This window comes from Oryza glaberrima, chromosome 6 (genome assembly GCF_000147395.1).
Source record: "Oryza glaberrima chromosome 6, OglaRS2, whole genome shotgun sequence".
NCBI lineage: Eukaryota > Viridiplantae > Streptophyta > Magnoliopsida > Poales > Poaceae > Oryza > Oryza glaberrima.
The window spans coordinates 27,942,473-27,962,695 of NC_068331.1; the positions used below are offsets into that span (position 1 = coordinate 27,942,473).

The 20,223-nt window shown below is 41.8% G+C and overlaps 2 protein-coding genes and 2 pseudogenes across 3 annotated transcripts; 2 read left to right on the forward strand and 2 right to left on the reverse strand.

The window, feature by feature from the left end:
- The first annotated feature begins 467 nt into the window (after window positions 1–467).
- Window positions 468–4,656, forward strand: LOC127775503 (methyl-CpG-binding domain-containing protein 2-like). Its single transcript, XM_052301751.1, has 5 exons — window positions 468–658; window positions 2,003–2,615; window positions 3,087–3,140; window positions 3,303–3,454; window positions 3,847–4,656. Exons 2-5 carry the CDS (start codon window positions 2,020–2,022, stop codon window positions 4,119–4,121), a joined length of 1,077 nt encoding a protein of 358 aa, XP_052157711.1. The 5' UTR covers window positions 468–658; window positions 2,003–2,019; the 3' UTR covers window positions 4,122–4,656.
- Window positions 4,641–6,797, reverse strand: LOC127775502 (uncharacterized; annotated as a pseudogene).
- Window positions 6,798–13,361: 6,564 nt separating this feature from the next.
- On the forward strand, window positions 13,362–15,752 carry LOC127777917 (uncharacterized; annotated as a pseudogene).
- Window positions 15,753–16,230: 478 nt separating this feature from the next.
- On the reverse strand, window positions 16,231–18,241 carry LOC127775915 (uncharacterized). Of its 2 annotated transcripts, none has more exons than XM_052302228.1 (2): window positions 18,076–18,241; window positions 16,231–17,579 (listed from the first exon to the last, which is right to left on the reverse strand). In XM_052302228.1, the coding sequence occupies exon 2, from the start codon at window positions 17,554–17,556 to the stop codon at window positions 16,543–16,545; it is 1,014 nt and encodes a 337-aa protein (XP_052158188.1). In that variant the 5' UTR covers window positions 17,557–17,579; window positions 18,076–18,241; the 3' UTR covers window positions 16,231–16,542. The 2 variants fall into 2 exon arrangements, with proteins under 2 accessions (XP_052158188.1, XP_052158187.1); XM_052302227.1 differs by having other exon boundaries at window positions 16,232–17,579; window positions 18,068–18,241.
- Window positions 18,242–20,223: the final 1,982 nt, after the last annotated feature.

Sequence of the window (20,223 nt, forward strand, 5' to 3'; positions counted from 1 at the left end):
GATTCGAAAACTTTCAAGTCTAGATTTGAAAATTAACTTGAGATTTGAAAATTTTCAACTCGAGATTTGAAAACTTTCAACTCGATATTCGAAAACTTTCAAGTCCAGATTTGAAAATTTTGAAAACTTTCAACTAAGATTCAAAAATTTTCACTCGAGAATTGAAATTTTCAAGGCTAGATTTGAAAATTTTCAAGTCAATATTTAAAAACTTTCAACTCAAAACATTTGAAAAAATCACATGTGCTAAAAGATTAAGAAAAGTAATATGAAAAAAGCGCAAAAAAAGCAAAAACGAAAAAACTTGGAAGAGAAAACGGAAAAACCGGCGGTTAGCGAGAAAAAAAAAATTCTCTCGTGCGCGTGGGCCTTGTGAGCCGGGAGTGCGCGCCGGCAAGACGCCGGCGAGAGTTACCAAAACCGTCTGATACCATACATGCATGATGCATTGCGTCGTGCTAATCCGTTACCCACTCCTCTTCTCTCTCATCTCACGCCCTCACCAGTACAGTACAGTACACCACCCAAGCGTCCCAAAAAGAGAAGCTGCAGCAGAGAGCAGGCTGATGAGGGAGAAAAGAATTGGCAAGGAGGAGAGCACGCTCTTTCTCCTCCTCGTCTCCCCGGAGGGAGGCCATACTCGGCGGCGACATACTCGGTTCCTCCCCTCCCCTCTTCTTCTCCATTCTCTTTACCTCGTCCTTTGATCGCGTTGCCCTTTGTCGCGAGGCGCCGCGTGCATCCCCCCATCTTCTTTTCTTTTCTTTTCTTTTTACGGGACGACCTAGGTAAGGCAGGCAGGAACGATCCCCATTCGCCGCGTCTCTTTAGTTTCTGGGAGATCCTCGCGCTCTCCCTGCGTACTACTACGTGCTCTCTAGTTGCTCTTTGATCGATTCGCGTGGCTGGCCTCACTGAATTTCAGCGGCGGTGTCGCGATTAGAGAGAGGGTTTCTTTTTGTGGGGCTGTGTGTAGTGTGGGGATTTTAAAGTACAAGAAGCTTCTGTTTCTGTTCCCCTCTTGTATTTGTTTTAGCTTACTTGTGATTGGGTGGTCAAAGATTAGTACTAGCATACAACCCCACTATTTCTGTTGTTTTTCTCTGGTTTCCTTCTTTCTTTTCTTTCTTTTTTCTTCGAGAAAGATTCATTCTGCTGTAGTAAACCATCTGTTGCTAGGATTCAGAGAGTAAATGTTCTTGCTGGGCTCCATTCTGCAGGAACAGGAGTGCTCTGGTCCCTCCCATTTGTCTAGTACTCTAGTTGGTTGTTTGGCTGGTTTCTTGCATGTGGATTTTTATCTTTCGTAATGACTCCAAAGTCCAAAGGTGGTACTTTTGATGTTTGGTATGTACAAACCACTACTATTAACCTGCATATTGCAGCAAAAAAATTATTTGTGCCTGGCCTAATGGCCTGGCACGTGTGTTGTGTTTAACATAGCTTTAGTGACTGATAGACGCTAAAAGTGGGTGTCAACTTCACATCACTAGATCCTGTCTTGAATTTAGGGTACAAAGTTCATGGAGGTAGCTCTTAAACTGTCAAGAGTTTTATTTGTTACTTAGGTGCAGAAGGAAATGATATAACTTTTCCCCCCAGATTTTCTGTTACTTCATGTTTTAGGTATACCAATATTTTTGTGTACTTGGTTGATCTGTGCACTAGCATATAACAATTATCCGGCCATCAAAATGGATGAATTTTCCATTTCATCATGTGAAAGACATAATAACTGGAACCTTATCAAAGACATATACTTATTAGTTATTGCATGAGGTAGTTAACAGAATTGATTGCTTTCATTCCCCAGCTTTCACTGGTGATGAACTTCAACTTCTTTTATATAATCTTTTTGATGCTGCAGTTCATGTGATGTACTGATTTCCTTCTGGTCATTGAATTACTATCATATTGTATTGTTTTCTTTAACGGGGAACAGAAAGGGATACCCTTTCTGAAATCATGCTGCTGTTATTGAACCCTGTGTTCCTTATTACAGGTAAAAGACAGCATGTCATGAGGACTTTCCAAGGTCATAACCCCAACACTATGAAAGTTCATTCTCGCAAGTCTCAACCTTCAAAAAAGAAGCCTCGCGAGTTCTATGACACTGTTGAGGTACACATTATTGATGATGACAGTGATGGTGATGCGACTATCCACAAGGATTACTCAATGGAAGACACATCAAAGCACCTTGTCATGTACAATCCTGAGATCACGTATGACAAACAAGGGGAAGTTGAAGTTACTGAGCCTATAGATAACTATACTTCGCTGAACCAAAGATACATGAAGCCAAGACACGGATATAACACTGTTTTACCATCTATCGGTGCTTACACCGTGCAATGTGCTCACTGCTTCAAATGGAGGATCATCCCAACAAAAGAGAAATATGAAGAGATACGTGAGAATATTTGTCAGGATGTGTTTGTATGTGAAAGAGCTCGTGAATGGAACCGTGTTATATCTTGCGTTGATCCTGAAGATATATCACAGGATGGAAGTAGGGTGTGGGCGATTGACAAGGCAAGCATTTCCCAGACTCCTCCTGGCTGGGATAGAGAGGTCAGAATCAGAGGAGAGGGTTGCAGCAAGTTTGCAGATGTGTATGTCACTGTTTCCTTTCCTGGATTTGCAGTAGTACCTGATATTTGGTTCCATATTTTTGGCCGTTTCCATATTCGGATATCAAACTTCTTTCTTTATGTGCCTAATAGCATCTTCATGTTAATCGTGGCACACTGGTCCTGTTTATTTATGCCTTGACTAGCTGCTAACTGCTAAGATTAGTTAACACTTTCTAAATAATTAGTGCGATCTCAAGTTTATTCATACTAGTACCACCTATGATCATGAAGCTTCTACAGTTTTCAGTTAATACTTTGTAACACCATAGCAAATATCTCACTAATTCCTTATGATATGCCTGCTTGAATAATGCAAACAGCCATTATTATGTTTGACAGTTTCCTCAGGAACTTTTTCATTATATGATATTTCGAACAGCAACATTGCTTGTAGGACACACAAGATACTCGAGGTTGACATATGTGAAATACTTTTCTTTTTTCCTTCAGGTACTACACTTCTCCAACTGGGAAGAAGTTGAGGTCATTGGTAGAAGTTGGGAGGTGGGATTCATCCATTTGTGCTCTTTTTGTTGCATATTTTGTGTGGCTAGTGTATTACTTGGGGTACCTAGTTCTAGTTGGTCTGGTACAACAAAACGAAGCTCTGGAAAGTTCTTGAAATATTTCCCAGGAAATGATGTAATTATTATGTCCATATACTAGGTACTTGGCAGAGAACCCACACTACATTAGGCAAGGGGTTAACTTAACCCAGTTCTCTTTCGCCACCCCCAAGCCTCTGCAAGAAGACTGTGTCAGGAAGCATACATATGCAGCAACTCCTGAATTACCAGAGCTTCTTGAGACTGCGCAAGGTGTGTTATCAGTCCTAGGTTTGTTGCATCTATTCTACTTATTTTTTCATTTTTAACTTCTTGTTCCCCACATTGTTGGAAAGGAGGCGTGCTTCAAACAAGGTAAGTTGCTGCGCAAATGGCACAGTTGGAGGTATCTTTGCAATGCAAGCATGTCTAGTTATTTTCAGTCAAATGAGCTGTGAGAAGTCATGTACTCATGATGCCCTTGCATTTTGCTACTTTACATCCTTTCTTGATCTTAGCACCATCTAAATATCATTTAGTGTTGTGATATTAACTGAATATATTTTCCCCCAGTTTCATCCCATAGCTATATCCTGTCAAAACTACCTGTTCTTGGGAGCTTTTGCTGATATATTTGTTATCGAGTATGCATTGTTATTTTTCAGTGGATCCACTCTGCTGGGCACCCCCTACACGCAGCGAACTGCTTGGTGAGCTTGGCGCTTCAACCTCAAGATCTGTTGATGTCAGCCAGTCTGAGGTGTCATACCCTGTAGACTTGCACCAGCCCGAGGAGTCTGCGCCACTACCTCCACGCACAAAGAAGAAAACTATGAAACGAGGGCGAGTGTCAGCAACGGGGCCTCAATCGACTCCACCTGGTTCATCCAAAGATCAGTCTGGAGGATGCGTAAGCGACGTCGAGTTTGTTTCGCTGTGAACTCTGGGTGCAGTGCCTTTGTCTCTGTCAGTCTGCCTTTTGGTTCGTCTCATTGTCTATACCTCCTCTCAAGAAACATAAACTTCGACCTATATGCCCAATGTTTTGGGTTTGATCAGATGCGCTAAGCATCGAATTTTGGTAATCTAACTACGTCTTAACATGGCCATGACATAGGCTGTAGCATCCACAAAACTAGGTAGCCAGCACTAGTCTGATAGACTTGGCAGAATATGTTAGCCAGCATTAGTCTGATAGACTTGGCAGAATATTTTCCTTGGACAGCCTGCTACATATGTTGATATGGTAGTTGTACTGGTATTGTAACATGGAAGTCTGGAGTAGACAGACAGTGTTATCAGTGTGCCAGATGTTTTATGCTTCGTTTTTCTGTCTCTTGTCTTTGGATGCTTTGTGTTGATGCTCGATTAACCAGTCAGATACTTAAGGATTCATATTCAGGAAATCCTGACACTGAAAATCTGCTTATCCAGAAAACTGAAAGAAGAGCTACGCATGAGTATGTGCCAAGAACATTTTGTATTTGCAAGGGCCTGTGAATGGAACCATGTTTTATCATGTGATTACCCAGAAGAAAATGTCAAAAGATGAAAGCAGTGAAGTTCCTCCGACAATGTCACTAGGCTTACACTGAAATGCCATGTTTGAAAATTTAGCATCATCAGGTCCAATTAACCCAAATTCTAGAATCAGGCAAATGGTTCACTGAAGACAGCAGAGTGAACCCAATGGCGTGCCTCAGTCACAATCGATGCCGGGAGAAGCTCCTCAACAACACCATCAACCAGATTGTGTGCATATACATTTGTGATGGATTTCTCTATCAAACCTCGTGGATTGAAAGGAGCCATCTTCCTCTTCTTTCCGTTTCCAAGATCGATCGTTCTGCTCTCACCCCACAGCCGGTCAGGGCAGAACGTGTACACTTTCCTCCCACCTTTCTCCTCCCTTAAACGGGAGGATCTACCACGGCAGAGGAACCAGCTGAACCCATCCAGATCGCCGGCGTCCAATGGCGACGGCGCCATTGCTATATCCAGCTTGAAGAACTTGAACTCGCAGAACCGATCATCGCGACGGCGACACGAGACTAGGATGACCTCCTCTTCTTCCTCTTCCTCGCCACCGCCTTCGCCAGAGGCGGTGACGAGGAAGTGATCCTCTTGCCAGTTCCACCCCGGCAAGGGCACCGGCGTCCTCCAGGCCATCTCCGTCATGTCGAACACGGAGATCCTCCCACGGTAGTCGGCGCAGACCACCTGCTTCCCGCGCAACGCCGCGTCCACGATGAATGTGAACGCGGCGCGGCGCCACCCGTGGCGAGCTTGCTGGGGGGGGAGGTGTTCGTGTTCTTGTAGGTTGTCCAGTACACGTCGCCGGGGCAGGATGGTGGGATAATCGGAGGCCGTCTCGACGCAGGCCACCACCAGTGGCTCCCCATGGGAGTTGATGTGGAAGACGAAGAGGCCACCGGCGACGGAGCGGAACACCAGCAGGTCCACCCGCCGGCCGTTGCCGGCGTGGACAGGAAGACGGTTCGCCGGGGGCTATGGCGGTAGTTCTGGACCATGAGCAGCCACCCGCGGTTCTCGAACGCCAATGTCGCGGCGTCCGGGAAGAAGGCGGCCATGTCAGTTGCTCCACGGGTCTGCTTGGTGGATGGATCGAACAGGAAACATTTGTTGCTGTTGCATTCCAGAGTTAACAATGCCAATGGTAGCTTGGATTGCTTGGAACAAGAAGTGGTACTTGTTGGAGAAGCATCTGGCTCCATGGTGAATCTTAATTGGTACTAGCTAGTTCCTCCAGATCTGAGATAAGCAAAGGGCAGAGGTTGATCATTTGGTACAATGAAAACTCTACTTATATTACATACAGTGTAATACTATATCCAAATCTGTGAGATATAAGCAAAGAACAAAGATTGATAATTTGGTACAATTAGAGTAGTGCTTATATTATACAAATGTAATACTACATGGCACACTATCTAGCATCTACCATCCTGTGCAGCCAAGTTGTAGCATGCTAATAGATAGAGTCCAGAATAATGTAATTTAACCATTGGTTTACATAACTTGCAATGCAATGCTATTATGGTCACAAATAGTGAGTGGTGAATAGGTTTCTTTAACAATGGGTTCGAATCCTACTAATGCTTCCTAATTCCAAAATACTTACTATTAGCTACCAAATCCCACTTATGTTCAGAGCGAAAGGGCACGTAGAGTAGCACTCCAAAGTCCTAAGTTCAAATCTCCATAGGAGTAAATTTTAGATTGGGTTATTTGAGGGGCTAAGTTTTCGATTTAAAAATATCACATATATCTGGTTGGATATAGATACCGGGTAAAAAACAGACAAAAGAATATCACGCGCCCTAACTACATCACCAATCATGGGGGATCGAGGCCAAGAGGACAATTAATTAATCTACACAGCGCATGCAGAGCAAATAATCGACCACCGGATCAAGAGAGAGACCTAACCCTAATACTCGCGCTTGGCACAAGGGATCGATCGAGGGAAGTTCACCTCGGAGAAGAGAAGCGAGGCGAAGCGAATGAGGATTCCGGCGGGGGCGCGGCGCCGGCGGCAAGGCGGAGGGAGCGATGAGGATCGGAGGAGTCGCTCTCGCTCGCCGATTCGGTGATGCTTCCCGTGGAAGTAGGGATGCAAATTGGGAAGAAGAAGAAGAAGAAGAGACCGAGGCGGACTGGTTTCGTTTGGGCCGGGCCGAAAGTGACGCGACCATGTCCGTATTCCAAAGTCTTTTAATGGACCTGACCTGACTGGCTTGGATTAGAATTTGGAAACTTTTGTTTGCCTAGTACTCTATCCTTCCATATTATTAGTTGTTTTATTTTTTTTATTTTAAGTTTGATCAAGTTTATTAGCAGCATATAAAACACTAAATTAGTTTCATTAAATATAATAAGGATTATATTTTTAATACGACTAAAAAAATGTTCGTATGTTGCAACAGGTAAATGCTATTTTTATATTATAATTGTTATACGGTTTAGGTAAGCTAAAATTCACTGTGTTAATTCGCTTGAATATTTTTTTAAGGAAATCATGAGCTGTAATTAGGAGTCTGTATTTCATCTCAAGTTAGCATGAGTTTTTTTTAAAGAGATTTCTTATACGACTCCTTTTATATTTCTAACTCAAACACGGATATGTATTTCCAAAAGCGAATGAACTTAAAAACCGACTCAAACACGAATAACGTACCAAAATACCGACAAAAACATCTTCAATTTTTATAATAGTAGAGATAGAGATTTATTTTATGTTGAAAATGCTGCTATGTTTATCTATAAGTTTGACCAAACTTAAATAAGTTTGATTAAAAAATAATTAAAATGACTTGTAATATGAAATGGAGGGAGTGCTAGACATGGGGTGACAAATTTGCCTCTAATATGTATTGGACTACGAATTCAGCCAAACACGGATTTTTTTTTTTTTGAATCAAGTCAGATATGAATGGCTTGGATTTCTTTTTGTCTGTTATTTGAATAAGGATAGCGTATGCGGACATATTTTGGATGTATTCACAATATAGATCAACTAACAAAAACATCAGACATTCTAAAGAAAAGGTCTTCATGTACTTCTACTGTTACTCCATCAATGCATAAAACTTCAAAATTAAATTCATTTCATTTTAGCGGTAATAAAAAAGGAAAAATCAGAAATTGCAAAATCTTCTATTGCCTGCTGCTCTTTGTGTAATGAATCCAAACTTGAAATTTTTTACTTAAATGGAGGATGAGTACATGTAGATTTTTTTTAAAAAAAAAAACTGTGATATTGTTTAGCTACTGTGTACCAATGGACCATAATCTTGTGTGCACAAGATATATTCCCAAAGAATAGATAAAATATGCATGTGGCAGCCAGCTAACATGGGTTTGAATTACCAGCAATTCTTACCCAACTGATAAATCCATTTTGGATGGCATCAAGATGAATTGTCATAGTTACTCTGATAAGTCGGAGGACATATCCGGTGAAAAGAGCTAAGTGTTGAAAACTCATGAAAATCATACCAAAAAATTTTGTAAATTCATAAAAAAAATACTAGAGAGAGGTGCAGATATAAAATACATTCTCACCAAATCTCAACTTCAAACTCAACTTCGTTTAAGAGGGAAAAAATTTTAGATGAATAGTGTCATGTTACTATTCACCTGAAATTTGTCTTTTTTTTACTCCTAAATAAAGTTGAGTTTGAACTTGATATTTAGTGAGAATGTATTTCATATCTACACTATCTCTAGTATTTTTTTATGAATTTATAAAACTTTTAGGTTTGATTTTGACGACTTTCCAACACTTAAGCTCATTTTGACCAGATATGTTCTCAATGAGTCGGGGCATTTGCAATTGGAAAGAGGGAAAGAAACAATATGAAGAGAGAACCCCAGCAGTCGAGTGAAATCCGACAGGCCATCCCAAAATCTTAGTTAATTTTCTCAAGATAATTATATTTATAAGAGAATATCCCTAAAATATACGCTATACTACTCAGTCATGGTTGAGCTAGATTACCAAGGTCAACCTTAATCAAGCTCGAACGAAGCCTACTCAAAAGCTCGGGGGTGAAATAGACTCGTGTCGAGTTTCAACAAACGACCTCGCTCAAGCTCGGCTCGTTAACGTCCCTAAATTCAGCCATATTTTAAGGTTTGACATTTAAAGGTTCACACTAACATTTAAAGGATTAGAGCCGAATGGGCCTAAATGAACCGAGCAAGCCAGCAAAGACTTTAGGAATAAGTTCACTTTGACTCCCTTAAAAGTGACCCAAATCTAATCCGTGACCCTCAACCGCAAAACCAGATATCTTTGACCCCCTAAACTGTTAAAACCGGTGCAAGTTGACTCCCTGGGTGGTTTTGGAGAGCGGTTTCACTGACGTGGCGATTACGTGGTGGTGTTGACTTTGTCTTCTTCCAACGTGGTGTTGACTGGCACTTATATGGCATTAGAATTAAAAAAAATATATGCAGGACCATTTTTCATTCACCAAAATAAACATTATGGGCCCCACTAACATGTGGACCCCACATGTCAGTCTCTCTTTGACCCCTTCTTCCTCCCTCTCTCCCCCTCTATCCTCGGGAGGGACGCGCCATCGCAGCCGTGGGCGGTGAAGGCAGCTGCAGACTCAATGCTGGCACTCACGGTGAGGAGGCAATTGAGGCGGAGCCGCACCATCCTGCTGCAGCGCCAACGGGATGACGACGGGGAGCGGCGCTGACGAGGCTGCCGACGGCAAGCTTCGTGGCTAGTGAGTTGGGAGGAGGAAGGAGAGCCTGGAGCAGGGGGCGGCATCCTCCTCGCTCGCCGCTCTGCCCCACTTCGATCGATGGGAGAGGAGTCGGAGGCGGCGACTTCGGCGGAGAGGTCGACAGCGACGCTGACGTAGCCTTAGGAGCAGCAGGTGCACCAGCCTGCCCCCAGTCACCGTCGTCCCCATCACAGCCGGCCCCGCCACCCTAGAGCTCCCTCACCAAGCTTCGTCGCGCTGCCGCCTCTCTCTCTCTCTCTCACCACCCCTCCATCTCTTCCCCCCGATCCCCAATCTTGCGGCGGTGACGGATACCCCTACCTGCCGGCGCACTGAGAGGGGAGCTACACGAGGTGGTGTTGGAGGAGGAGGAGAAGGAGGAGAGCTCCACCGCCTTCGTCGAGTCCCGTTTTGTCCCGCCGACGAAGCTGGGTCCGAGCCTCGGTGTGCTCGTCGCCTCCTTGGGAGACTCTGTCAGCACGGGCGGCGTCGACTCCGACAATGGAGAGAACCGGAGCAGTAGCAGCAGCCAGCAGGCCCTCCACCGCCGCGAGCGCTCCATGCCGCCATGACTCCTCGCCCTTCGTCGCGGCGACAGGCGGTGATGCGGTCTAAGGGGAGAGAAAGAGTCAGAGAGAGAAGGGAGAGAGTGAGAAGGAAGGAGTGAGGATAGGATGACAAGTGGGTCCCATGTGTCAGTGGGCCCACATTTTCTTTGTGTGTGTGTGGATGACAAATGGACCCACATTATGTTTTTAACTCTAATGCCACCTAAGCGCCACATCAACGCCACAGACAAGTCAACACTGCCACGTAGACACCACGTCAGCGAAACCACTCTCCAAAACCATCGAGGGAGTCAAATTGTACCAGTTTTAATAGTTGAGGGGTCGAGATATCTGGTATTACGATTGAAGGATGCAAATTAGATTCGGTCACTAGTTAAGGGAGTCAAAGTGATCTTATTCCAAGACTTTTAATAAGTACAACTTTTAAGAGGGGAGTTTGCTTCAATTAGGCTTTAGGCTCTAACCAATTAGGCCCGGCCCATGAAACATCAGTTCGAAAGGGCGCGCCAAATCTGGCGCTGACCGTGCTGCACTGCCCTGCACTCCTGAAAGGCAAAGCTTAATTTGGACGGTTCGTGTAAACCTGAACTGAACAGCTCTAGAACTGCTATACTTTGTGAGAAATATGATTGCACTTATAGAAATAAATGTAAGAGCTTTATTACAAGAAAATACTCCATCCAATTCTATTACTAGAATACAACCGGTATAAAACGTAACATAAAAGAGAAATATTATTAAGTAGTAAAGTAAACCATTTTTAATAATTTAGGAGGTAAAATGAGCTTAACAATAGTTTAGGATATCAAATCATCTAACTAATTATTTTTGGGGAGTAAAATTGACGTTTTTCTATATGAAATACACACACACTCTCTCTCTTTTATATTATAGTTTATAAATCGTTTTATTTTTTTTTCTAGTCCAACTTCTTAAAGTCTGACTAAATTTATAGAAAAGATTTAGCAACATCTACAACACTGAATTAGTTTTATTAAAACTAATATTTAATAGAGTTTGATAATATGTTTGTTTTAGGTTAGAAATGTTGTAATATTTTTCTATATACTTAGTCAAACTTAAAAATGTTTGATCAAAGAAAAAAAATTCAAAATGACTTAAAGTATGAAGTACAATATTACAATTTTTTTACACTTTTAAAACCAAAAGATTACAAGTGTCAAGGGAAATCGGCTACAGAGATCGTCTCAGTCAGCAGTACTCCCCCCATCTATTTTTGATAGACATATTTCCAAATCTAAAAAATTTATTTTTGATAAGCATATTTCAATCCAACAATCTATACTCTTAATTTTTGGTCAACTGGTCAAGGCGGTACAGGCACACGTATAAACGTCTTTCTGACACGGTGGGGTCGGGGTGGGGCCCACGGGTCAGTGACTCCTGGGGTTTTCAAAGTTTCGCGAAGCCCTCTCGGTTCCCTCTCTTTTATCCTCTTCGCCGTTGCGAGCTCGCCCCCCTCCTCGCCGCCGCGTTCCACCTCTCTCTCTCTCTCTCTCTCTCTCGGAGTCGAGGGTTAGGGTTTCAGCCATCTGCGGCGTCTCCGGCGAGCGAGCGCGAGGGAGGCCGGAGCAGAAGCCGGCCGGGGCGCGCGTCCTGGTCCTCCCCGAGGACGCGGCGGTTTCGATCCCCTCTCTCTCGGGGTTGTCCGCTTCGCCGTCGGGAGAGAATCCGGCCGGAGCGCGAGCGTGAGGTGCGCCTCCTCCGCCGGCCCGAGGAAGCACGCTCTCGATCCCTCGGGTTGTTGGAGGAAGCGCGCGGCGGCGGCGCTTTCGATCCATCGGGTTCTCGATCTCCTTTCGCAGCCGGGCGGGCGCGGTGAATCTGCGGGTGAGTTGCCTTCTTTGCCCCCAACTAATGGAGATGAAACTCTTTCGCGATCAAATTCCTCTTCTTTTTCCTGGTTCTTGCGCGATTGTGCGTTCTTGACACCTTCTTCTTGGATGGATTTTTTTGCTCATGCGTATGCGTTGCAGGGACGGGGAACGAACGAGATCCTACTTCCTTGTAGTGCGATGGCGACGGAAAATTCTTCCCCTGCTTTTACGGACTTCTTGCCCCGTGCGCTCAGCCCGATTCCGTTTGGTCGGCGCCATTCGTGTGCGCGACATGTACGTGTTCTAATTCACCTCATCCTCTGCTTCTAGTTCTTCCCCCAATTGACGGTTTACCTCTGAATCTTGTGATTAGGCATCATATTTTTTTTTCCGCCCGATCAACTGTTAGAAACTATTGGATTCCTGACTCCTGAGGTTTATTCCTCTAGTTACTGATCAAATAAATCGCACTAGTGGTTCTTTGATCCATATAATGCCGTATTTTAACGAATTTATGTCATTTTGTCCCAATACAAAAGTTAGCTCTCATGTTTAATGGACTTCGTCCTTCTCTAAAAAATGTTTAACGAACTTCGTGCGTACTTATCTTTTGTGTTCTTTTCGTTCTGATGTATATGCTGTATACTTCAGTTGATAAAGTAAGTCACTATACAGGAAGTCAGGAACATCCTTGTGTCAATGTAGTTTGGATGGCTGTGTTCTTATCATTTTCAATTATTTACATTAAATGGTTGCTCAGTAAGATATTTCAAGCTTGGAATTTAAGTGCAATTGTGATCCCGGCCATTATTCACAAAGGAAATCCCGCATTTAAATTGCAGCCTTTCTGTTTCATTATGGATGCTTGTCTTACATGATTTCTTCATGTTATTGGTCATGTACTCATGTCGTCTTTCACATTTAGTCATGCATTCTTTCACACAAGAGCAGATGCTTTCTCTCAAACTGGAAAATGATTCCTAGTGTCAATATTGTTCTAGTTGAAAATTTACTCCTCAACAAAACTAGGGGGCAGGTTCAAATATAATGGTGTGTCCATACTGGATTGATTTACACAGTAGTGAATATTCACATGAAGTACAACAACATGATCAACATCATTTGAGTAAAAGAATGGCAAATATTCCCTTTCCATTTGGCACTTACTAGTTATCACATGGCATGCAGTTTAAATCATTTTTACCTTCCGGTTATGTACATTAGGCTAATTTGCATCTTTATGGAGAAATTATTTGCACACAGTTGATCTTAGTTGTTAACAAAACTGGTTCTGATATTTCTCTCTTTTTTATTTGAATGATTTATATTCTATGTGAATTGGGAGGTATATTCTTTCAAATGTCTTTGCTTCTTTACTGTTATGCGCATATTTGGCACTTTCTAAACTCTGGTGTCATGTTTAACGGTTGGGTTCCTGGATGCAACAGGGGGACATAATGATGAATATTGATCAAGCTGAGGATTCATGCAGTAACATTAGTGGTGCTTCGAGATCTTCTCAGTCTCATACTGATCAAACTGAGGATTCAAAAGGTTAGTCTACGCAATGTAAATCACCAATGCTTTAGTTGTATGCCTTGCAGCACATACTGATGCACTCTATTAGGATTAGAGATGGAAGGACTGAAAATATGTTATTATGCTAATTGTGCTATGCTTCTGATAGGTATAGCTTCGTTTGGTCAAGTTCTTAGTTTCTTCATGTTGGTCTTCCGTATTTATGTTTAATGCATATTGTCATCCATGTTTTTGAAGGGCCCCCTCCTTTTCGGAGTTCTTGCTATGGTTATTCCATGAGTTACATTCAGTGCTCTCACATATAAATTACTGCATACTGTGTATATATTCAGGAAATGAACTATGTACTCGTGTCAAGGCTGTTACGGATGTATCATGTGGTAGTGAATTACAAGATACTTGTGAAGAAGAAGGCATCATATTATGGCCAGGTCTCAAGATGAGCTTTCCTCAAGCCCCTCTAGTCAGGATCCAGGACAATGAACTTGATTACGCGTACGTCGATGTTTCTGAAACTTCTATTGGCAATTCATTTTTCATTACACAGTTCAACCTTCCTTTGTCACTTCCTGTTTATGTTGTCCTCTGTCTATCATTTCCTGTGTATGCTGTTTAGCATAGATATGTCATGTACTCACCTTAAGTATTATATTTGTTGCAAAATTTCAGGCCCTCTCGAAATGCATGCAAACAACTGGCAGCTAATCCTGAGGCCCCTCTGTTTCGCCTGCCTCCTTTAGGATCCTATGAAAAAGAAATGTGCGGAACTGTATTGCTTATATGCAACGTCCATTCTCCTGGAATGAGTTGTTTCTCTCCATATACCAAGAGCACCTTCTACAGGGAGAATATGGAGATTGATATTGACGATGTGTTGTACTCCAATGGTAGCTGGTTCTTACTAAGAGAGGCAAATATAATCAGCCTTTGGAATGTTAACACAGAGAAGCGATGGTTTGTTGGCGAAGCTGAGGAGATTATTCATCAGGGATATTTTATCGGGAACCCACCATTCGATGTGACAATAGCTCTTGTGCGACAACATCCCCCAAAGCTCGGAGAAGAAGCTATAACTGCAATCTGGCTCAGATCGGTTAAGGTTGGTGGCTGGAGCAAAGGGTTGGTGAGGTGTGATTATGAGCACAGCGGGTTGAATAGCCTCACCATTCATCAGGGCATGCTTTTTTGGTTAACTGACAGCGGTTCGTTGTGTTGTGCGAGGCAAACATCTGAGGGCTTAGAACTTATGATTTGGAACGGCTCAGTGAGAATATATGGGATGAACTTTTCACTGGTAAAGCATTTTGATTACCTATAAATTGTGAACGGTGGCAGTTTTTTCCCAAATGAAGTAGCTAAATCATACCAAATCGTCGTTGGAGATGAGCTTCTTGTTGATGAAAAGAGGTTGAAGGGGAAAGACGTATTTACAGTCTCAAGACAAGGAGGTTTTGTACTCCCATCATCCGAAGCGGATAATGCAAGTTATTCACTGGAAACATGATACCGGATGTCGACTGCTCTATGTAAGTATAACACCGCCTGATTACTTGATGCAAAATGTTTTGATTGGATAAAATATACTTATAACATTTGAATGCTTATATTTCTCTGCAGGTACAGCTGGAAAAACAATCAAAATGAAATTATAAAGCCCTGCCACTTTCTTCGCCACGCTACCTGTAGCAGTGTTTGGGCTATGCTGCGTACCAAGAGGCGAACCTAGCAAAACTCCAGTAACTACCTTGTGAGTATCTTCTAGTTGTATTTGTTGACCTTGCTTCAATCGCAGCCATAGGAACTACCCAAGAGTTAGTAATTATATTGAGACTGCACATACTGTACTAGTGTACTTTAATTTTCTTAATTAGTTAATTATCAGAACGCTAAACTGGACTACAGATGTTGATTCATGTCCATAATCATAAAATGCTTCTCTATTCTCATTGAGTTGATAATTTTTTTTTGATGCATTTCCATATGAGGAAGTCCGGATACCTTTGAAACTAATTACTATATACTGTCTGATATCGTTCTCAATAAAATTCTGACACTGAATTTCTTTGATCAATACAGGTAGAGGCAACTCTTGCCAGCCTGTTCAATAAACCTGCGCCATGTACTTTGCGCTTTATCCACTGCCAGTGCCTGTCGGCTGTCGCAATACTGCATGAATCAACTGTGAGATAACATTTGGAATAAGCTGTTTTTCCTGTTGGGCTACCACTTATGTCCTATGCTGGATGATCTGTGCCTCATTCTATAGGTTGATACACTGTGATCTTCTGCAAAACATGCAGAGCAATGTAACTCTCACATACTGAATGATGTATGCTGCTCGTTTTCTTTAGAGAATATATTTTGAACAAAGTAAAACGGTTGCCAGTTGGATGTTCAATTTTATTCTGCCTCCTGACAACATAATTCTTTGTCAGTGAACCAGTTGCCACAGTTTTCCCCAAACTCGGATACTTTCTCGTGATAATTTTAACATCTCTCTTCCTTTCCAAACTTTTTGAAGTATATGCATGGAAACCTTTTGATGATGAGAGTGTAAAGGCATTTATGTGATTTTTGGGAGGTACAAATGTAGATTTGAATATTGATGGTGGTTGGCTATGATTTTTGTGTTCACTTGAAAAGTGTGAACTTCAAGTTGAGAGTATAGTTTTTGAGCTGAAAGTCGGGGGAAATTCAAGATGTAAGCTCCCCCATTTTGTTGACAGATTGGAAAATTTGCTGTTCAAGGTTGAGAGTAAGATATCAAATCTCTAGTTGAAAGAGGAGATATTTGCCTCAAAAGACATTAACCCACAGTTATAACTTGTAATTGAAATTATATGTAGCCATGTAGGCAGAGGATTGGGGATGGTGATGAAGAAACAAAGACAACAGTTATTACCCATGCTCAAATAATGAGTTTACAAAATAGCAATAGGAACAAAAACCATAAAGATTCACCACTGATCATTCTGTAACCAGTACAATTACAAAGCTGCTTACATGTATATACATGGTATGCCTCCATAAAATGTCAAAAGAAATGATAATGTTTCCTACAGAGATTTGCACAAATTCAAGACCTATAAGAAGAAAAAGTAAAAGTAGAATCAAATTCAAGCCCACATGTCCAATATGTGGCACTATTTAGCTCAAGTAGCGAATGTACTAGGGAGAATCCAACGGTGCACTTCTGTAACGATTGATGCTGGTATCACTGTCTCAACAGTCTCATCAACTAAATCATATGCATAAATATTTGTGATGGACTTCAGTGTTGAAGGACCTAATGAACCAGTGAAGGTGGCCACCTCAGTTCCATTCACGATTGAGCCGGCACATTTATTTGGACCAAATAAGTAGACTCTCCTCTTCCCTTCCTCCTTCACACGGTACGATTGGCCCTTACAAAGGAACCAGCTGGTATTATCCAACTCCCTGTCATCCAGCAGTGACCACTCCATTGCTTGTAGATCCAGCTTAAAGAACTTGAAAGCACTCCCTGTTTTACAAGGATGCGATATGGCCACGACTTGCTCATTGGACGCAACAAGAAAATGAGAATCTTGTTTACTCCAATCAGGACAAGATGACACTGTTCTCCAAATCATATCAGTGATGCTGAAGGACAAGATTTGCCCATGAAAATCGACGCACACAGCCTGTTTCCCCAGCAACACCACATCAACGATCAAAGCACTCTGGACCTTGTGCATAGCTTCTGACATTTCTGGATCACTAATATGCTTATAGATGCTCCAGTACACATCTCCAGGACAGGCAATATGGGCAGTTGGAACAGCACTCATGATCTCAATGAATGCAACCACTAGAGGCATTCCATGAGAACCAACATAGAAAACAAAGAACCCCTCATTAGGAGAACGAAGTACCGGTAGGTCCAAGTGTGTGCCGGTGCTAGGATGAACAAGGAACACGATCTGATCTTGGAAGGACAACGGCTTGTGCTGCGCCATTAGGAGCCACCCACCATTCTCAAATTCACAGAAAGCATCTGGAAACACCGTACTGGTTACCCCATGGATCTTTCGGCTTGAAACATCAAACAGCAGTCGCTTCTTGCTGTTCAATTCCACAGCGAAAAGGGCCAAGGGTACCATCAACTCTTTGGAACAGTTATTCTTCTCTGTACCATTTGTTTCCATGGCTCAACCTGGCACAAAAACACCTGCAAAGAAGCAAAGTGTATGGATTAGAAGACCAGCTCATTGTTCATAAGATATGGCAGTAAACCCCTATATATTCAAGTCTGATGGATTAGGAACATGTACTTTTTTTTCTTTTTCTTTTTCCAGATACCAAACTAGCAGAAGTGTCTCACCCCCATCTAGTGCCAAGCGTGCCATCTGAAACCTGAACAGAACCGCTCATACTACTAGATTTCTTCCTAGTGTGACTTTGGGTGTCTCTAGTTTGTGACTTTTGAGTGCTCGATGGCACACTGCTTCCACTGCGTGCTTGCATCCAAGAACCTAAACATCACAAAGCGCTGGCACGCAGGGCGGGGTGTGGCGGTGGACTGGTGGTTCACCCTGAACACCCCGCCCGTGATCATGGTTGATTCGACTGTTTGTTCACCACGCACACGCAGCAAAAATAAAAAAATAAAATAAAATGGAGCCAACGATCCAGTCAGGCTAGCTAGGGCTTCCATACCTGAATACCTGCACTGTGTGAAGCGAGGAATCGCGCGCGGTGGACTCCGCGGTGGTGGAGGAGGAGGACTGCGAGCTGTTGGCTCTGGCGGAAGGAGGGGCGCGGCGGCCTTCGTCGGCGCCGGCGAAGAGGTGGGGATTCGATTTTGTTTTGGGACGAAGGGTATCCGTATAAAAAGACCTTTTACCCTAACAAAAAAAAAAGGACTCGTCTACAGTTCGGATTCGGAAATATATTAAGAGAATTATGTAGTGGGCTCGCAAATTCGTGATAGATTCGGAGACGAGGCCCAACAAACTTGGGAGCCCATCTAGTGGGGAGAAGGCCGCCCAGCAATACAGGGGCCTTCTGGACATGGGCCGATCTTTAGCTATGTTGGCTTCAAAGATCAGGCCTGCAAGGGGGCCCAAATAGTTATTTTTGTTCTGTTTTATTTTTGATTGAGATGGAGAGAGTTAAACACAATTTTCTTATCGCGAAATCTATTTCGAGAGCGCTCTCGGTTTAGCTCTATAGCGTGACGCATCTCAGAGCTGTCTAACTGTGCACGTCGTCATGATGTCCATCCACGTGGGTGTCTTTTCCTTTCAAATAAAGTTCACGTGGATGTCTTTTTCCTATTCAAATAAAGTTTCCTCTCAAATTACTTATCCGGTCTACAATCCGATTACACCATTGTGTTCGTTATAATTAAATCTTCACAACAAGATCTTACATGATTATGTTACGATAAAAAATATTTATATTTGTAAATTACTTTTATTATATACATAAGTTACTTTTATCATATGTATAAGTTACTTTTAGATTTGACTAAATTAATTCTTAGACATATAAAAGTAAATTCAATAAAGTCTAAAAGTAATTTACATATATTCTAAAAGTAACTTAAAACAAAACGGAAGTAACTTTGTCACGACATTAGAAGTAAATTCGTTGTAGGGATAAAATATGACTTTTTAGTTAATTCCATAATTTGTGCTGATTAATTTAATTTCTAGATAGAGTCATGTTTTTATCTCTACAACGGATTTACTTCAAATGACATGCCAAAGTTACATTCGTTTTGTTCTAAGTTACTTCTATAATATATATAAATTACTTTTAGACTTACTGAATTTACTTTTATAGTTTAAGAAGTAACTTAGTGAAATCTAAAAGTAATTTAGACATATCATAAAAGTAATTTGTAATTTTTCATCAAAATATAATCATGTGAGATCTTGTTGTAAAGATTTAATTGCAATGAACACAACGGCGTAATCGGATTATAAATCAGATAAGTAATTTAAGAGAAACTTCTCTAAGAAGGAAAAAATATATAGATACTTAGTGTACTAGTAGCTTTTTTTTTTTGGAAAGAAGGGTGTCTCTTTTTAACTCTATCTAGCTAGCACTCTCAGTGTAGTCACGTCCTTTTCTTATTATTAATGAATGTGTAATAATAGTCAGCAGTCGTGAGATATTTTTCTCTTGTTAAGAAAACGAAAGGCACAATAGTGTGAGAGGGATGTAATCATGTAGTTGGAAAAAAAATTAGAGAAGAACAAGAGAGGTGAGATGAGGCGAGGTAGTATAGCATCATTCAGGAAGCGAAGATGCTTGTCGCTGGTGGTGACAGAGAGATTGTCATCAGGAAAGTGAGCCGAAGTCAAAATTCAGTTAGCCACTTCCTTGCAAACAAAGCTAGGGTGGAGTCTTGTTCGGTTTTCTGGTCGGAAGGAAATTGTAATCCTCTTCCACAGATAGTCTGTGGATTCATTGACCCGGAGTAATATATGTTTTCTTCCCCTCAAAAAAAATATAGGATAAGTGATTTTGACATTCTAATTTGTTTCATGATATATGGGGTTTTATAATCTCGAGACATATTTTTATTTCTTATCTATTAATTTGTGTACTAGTTTATTCTCCCATATGTTAGCTCTTTCCTATTTTATCCCTCGACCTATTACTCCTCCCGTCCCAATATGTACCAATCTACTATAGATCCGACTATGAATTTGAACATACCATATCATGAATCTAATCACGGGTATGTCTAGATTCATAAATCTAGGATAAGTCTGGGTCTAATCTCGTCCTAAATTGCTACATAGTGAAACGAAGGGAATATCTTTTTTTTATGCCCCAAGTTATTTTAGTACTTTCTTAAT

Bases quoted from the DNA above. Each gene is read 5' to 3' on its own strand.
- LOC127775503 (XM_052301751.1), top strand. From the start codon at position 2,020: ATGAGGACTTTCCAAGGTCATAACCCCAACACTATGAAAGTTCATTCT. The intron at 3,141-3,302 runs GTGGGATTCATC...TCCATATACTAG, and splicing joins TCATTGGTAGAAGTTGGGAG to GTACTTGGCAGAGAACCCAC. The intron at 3,455-3,846 runs GTGTGTTATCAG...GTTATTTTTCAG, and splicing joins GCTTCTTGAGACTGCGCAAG to TGGATCCACTCTGCTGGGCA.
- LOC127775915 (XM_052302228.1), bottom strand. From the start codon at position 17,556: ATGGAAACAAATGGTACAGAGAAGAATAACTGTTCCAAAGAGTTGATG.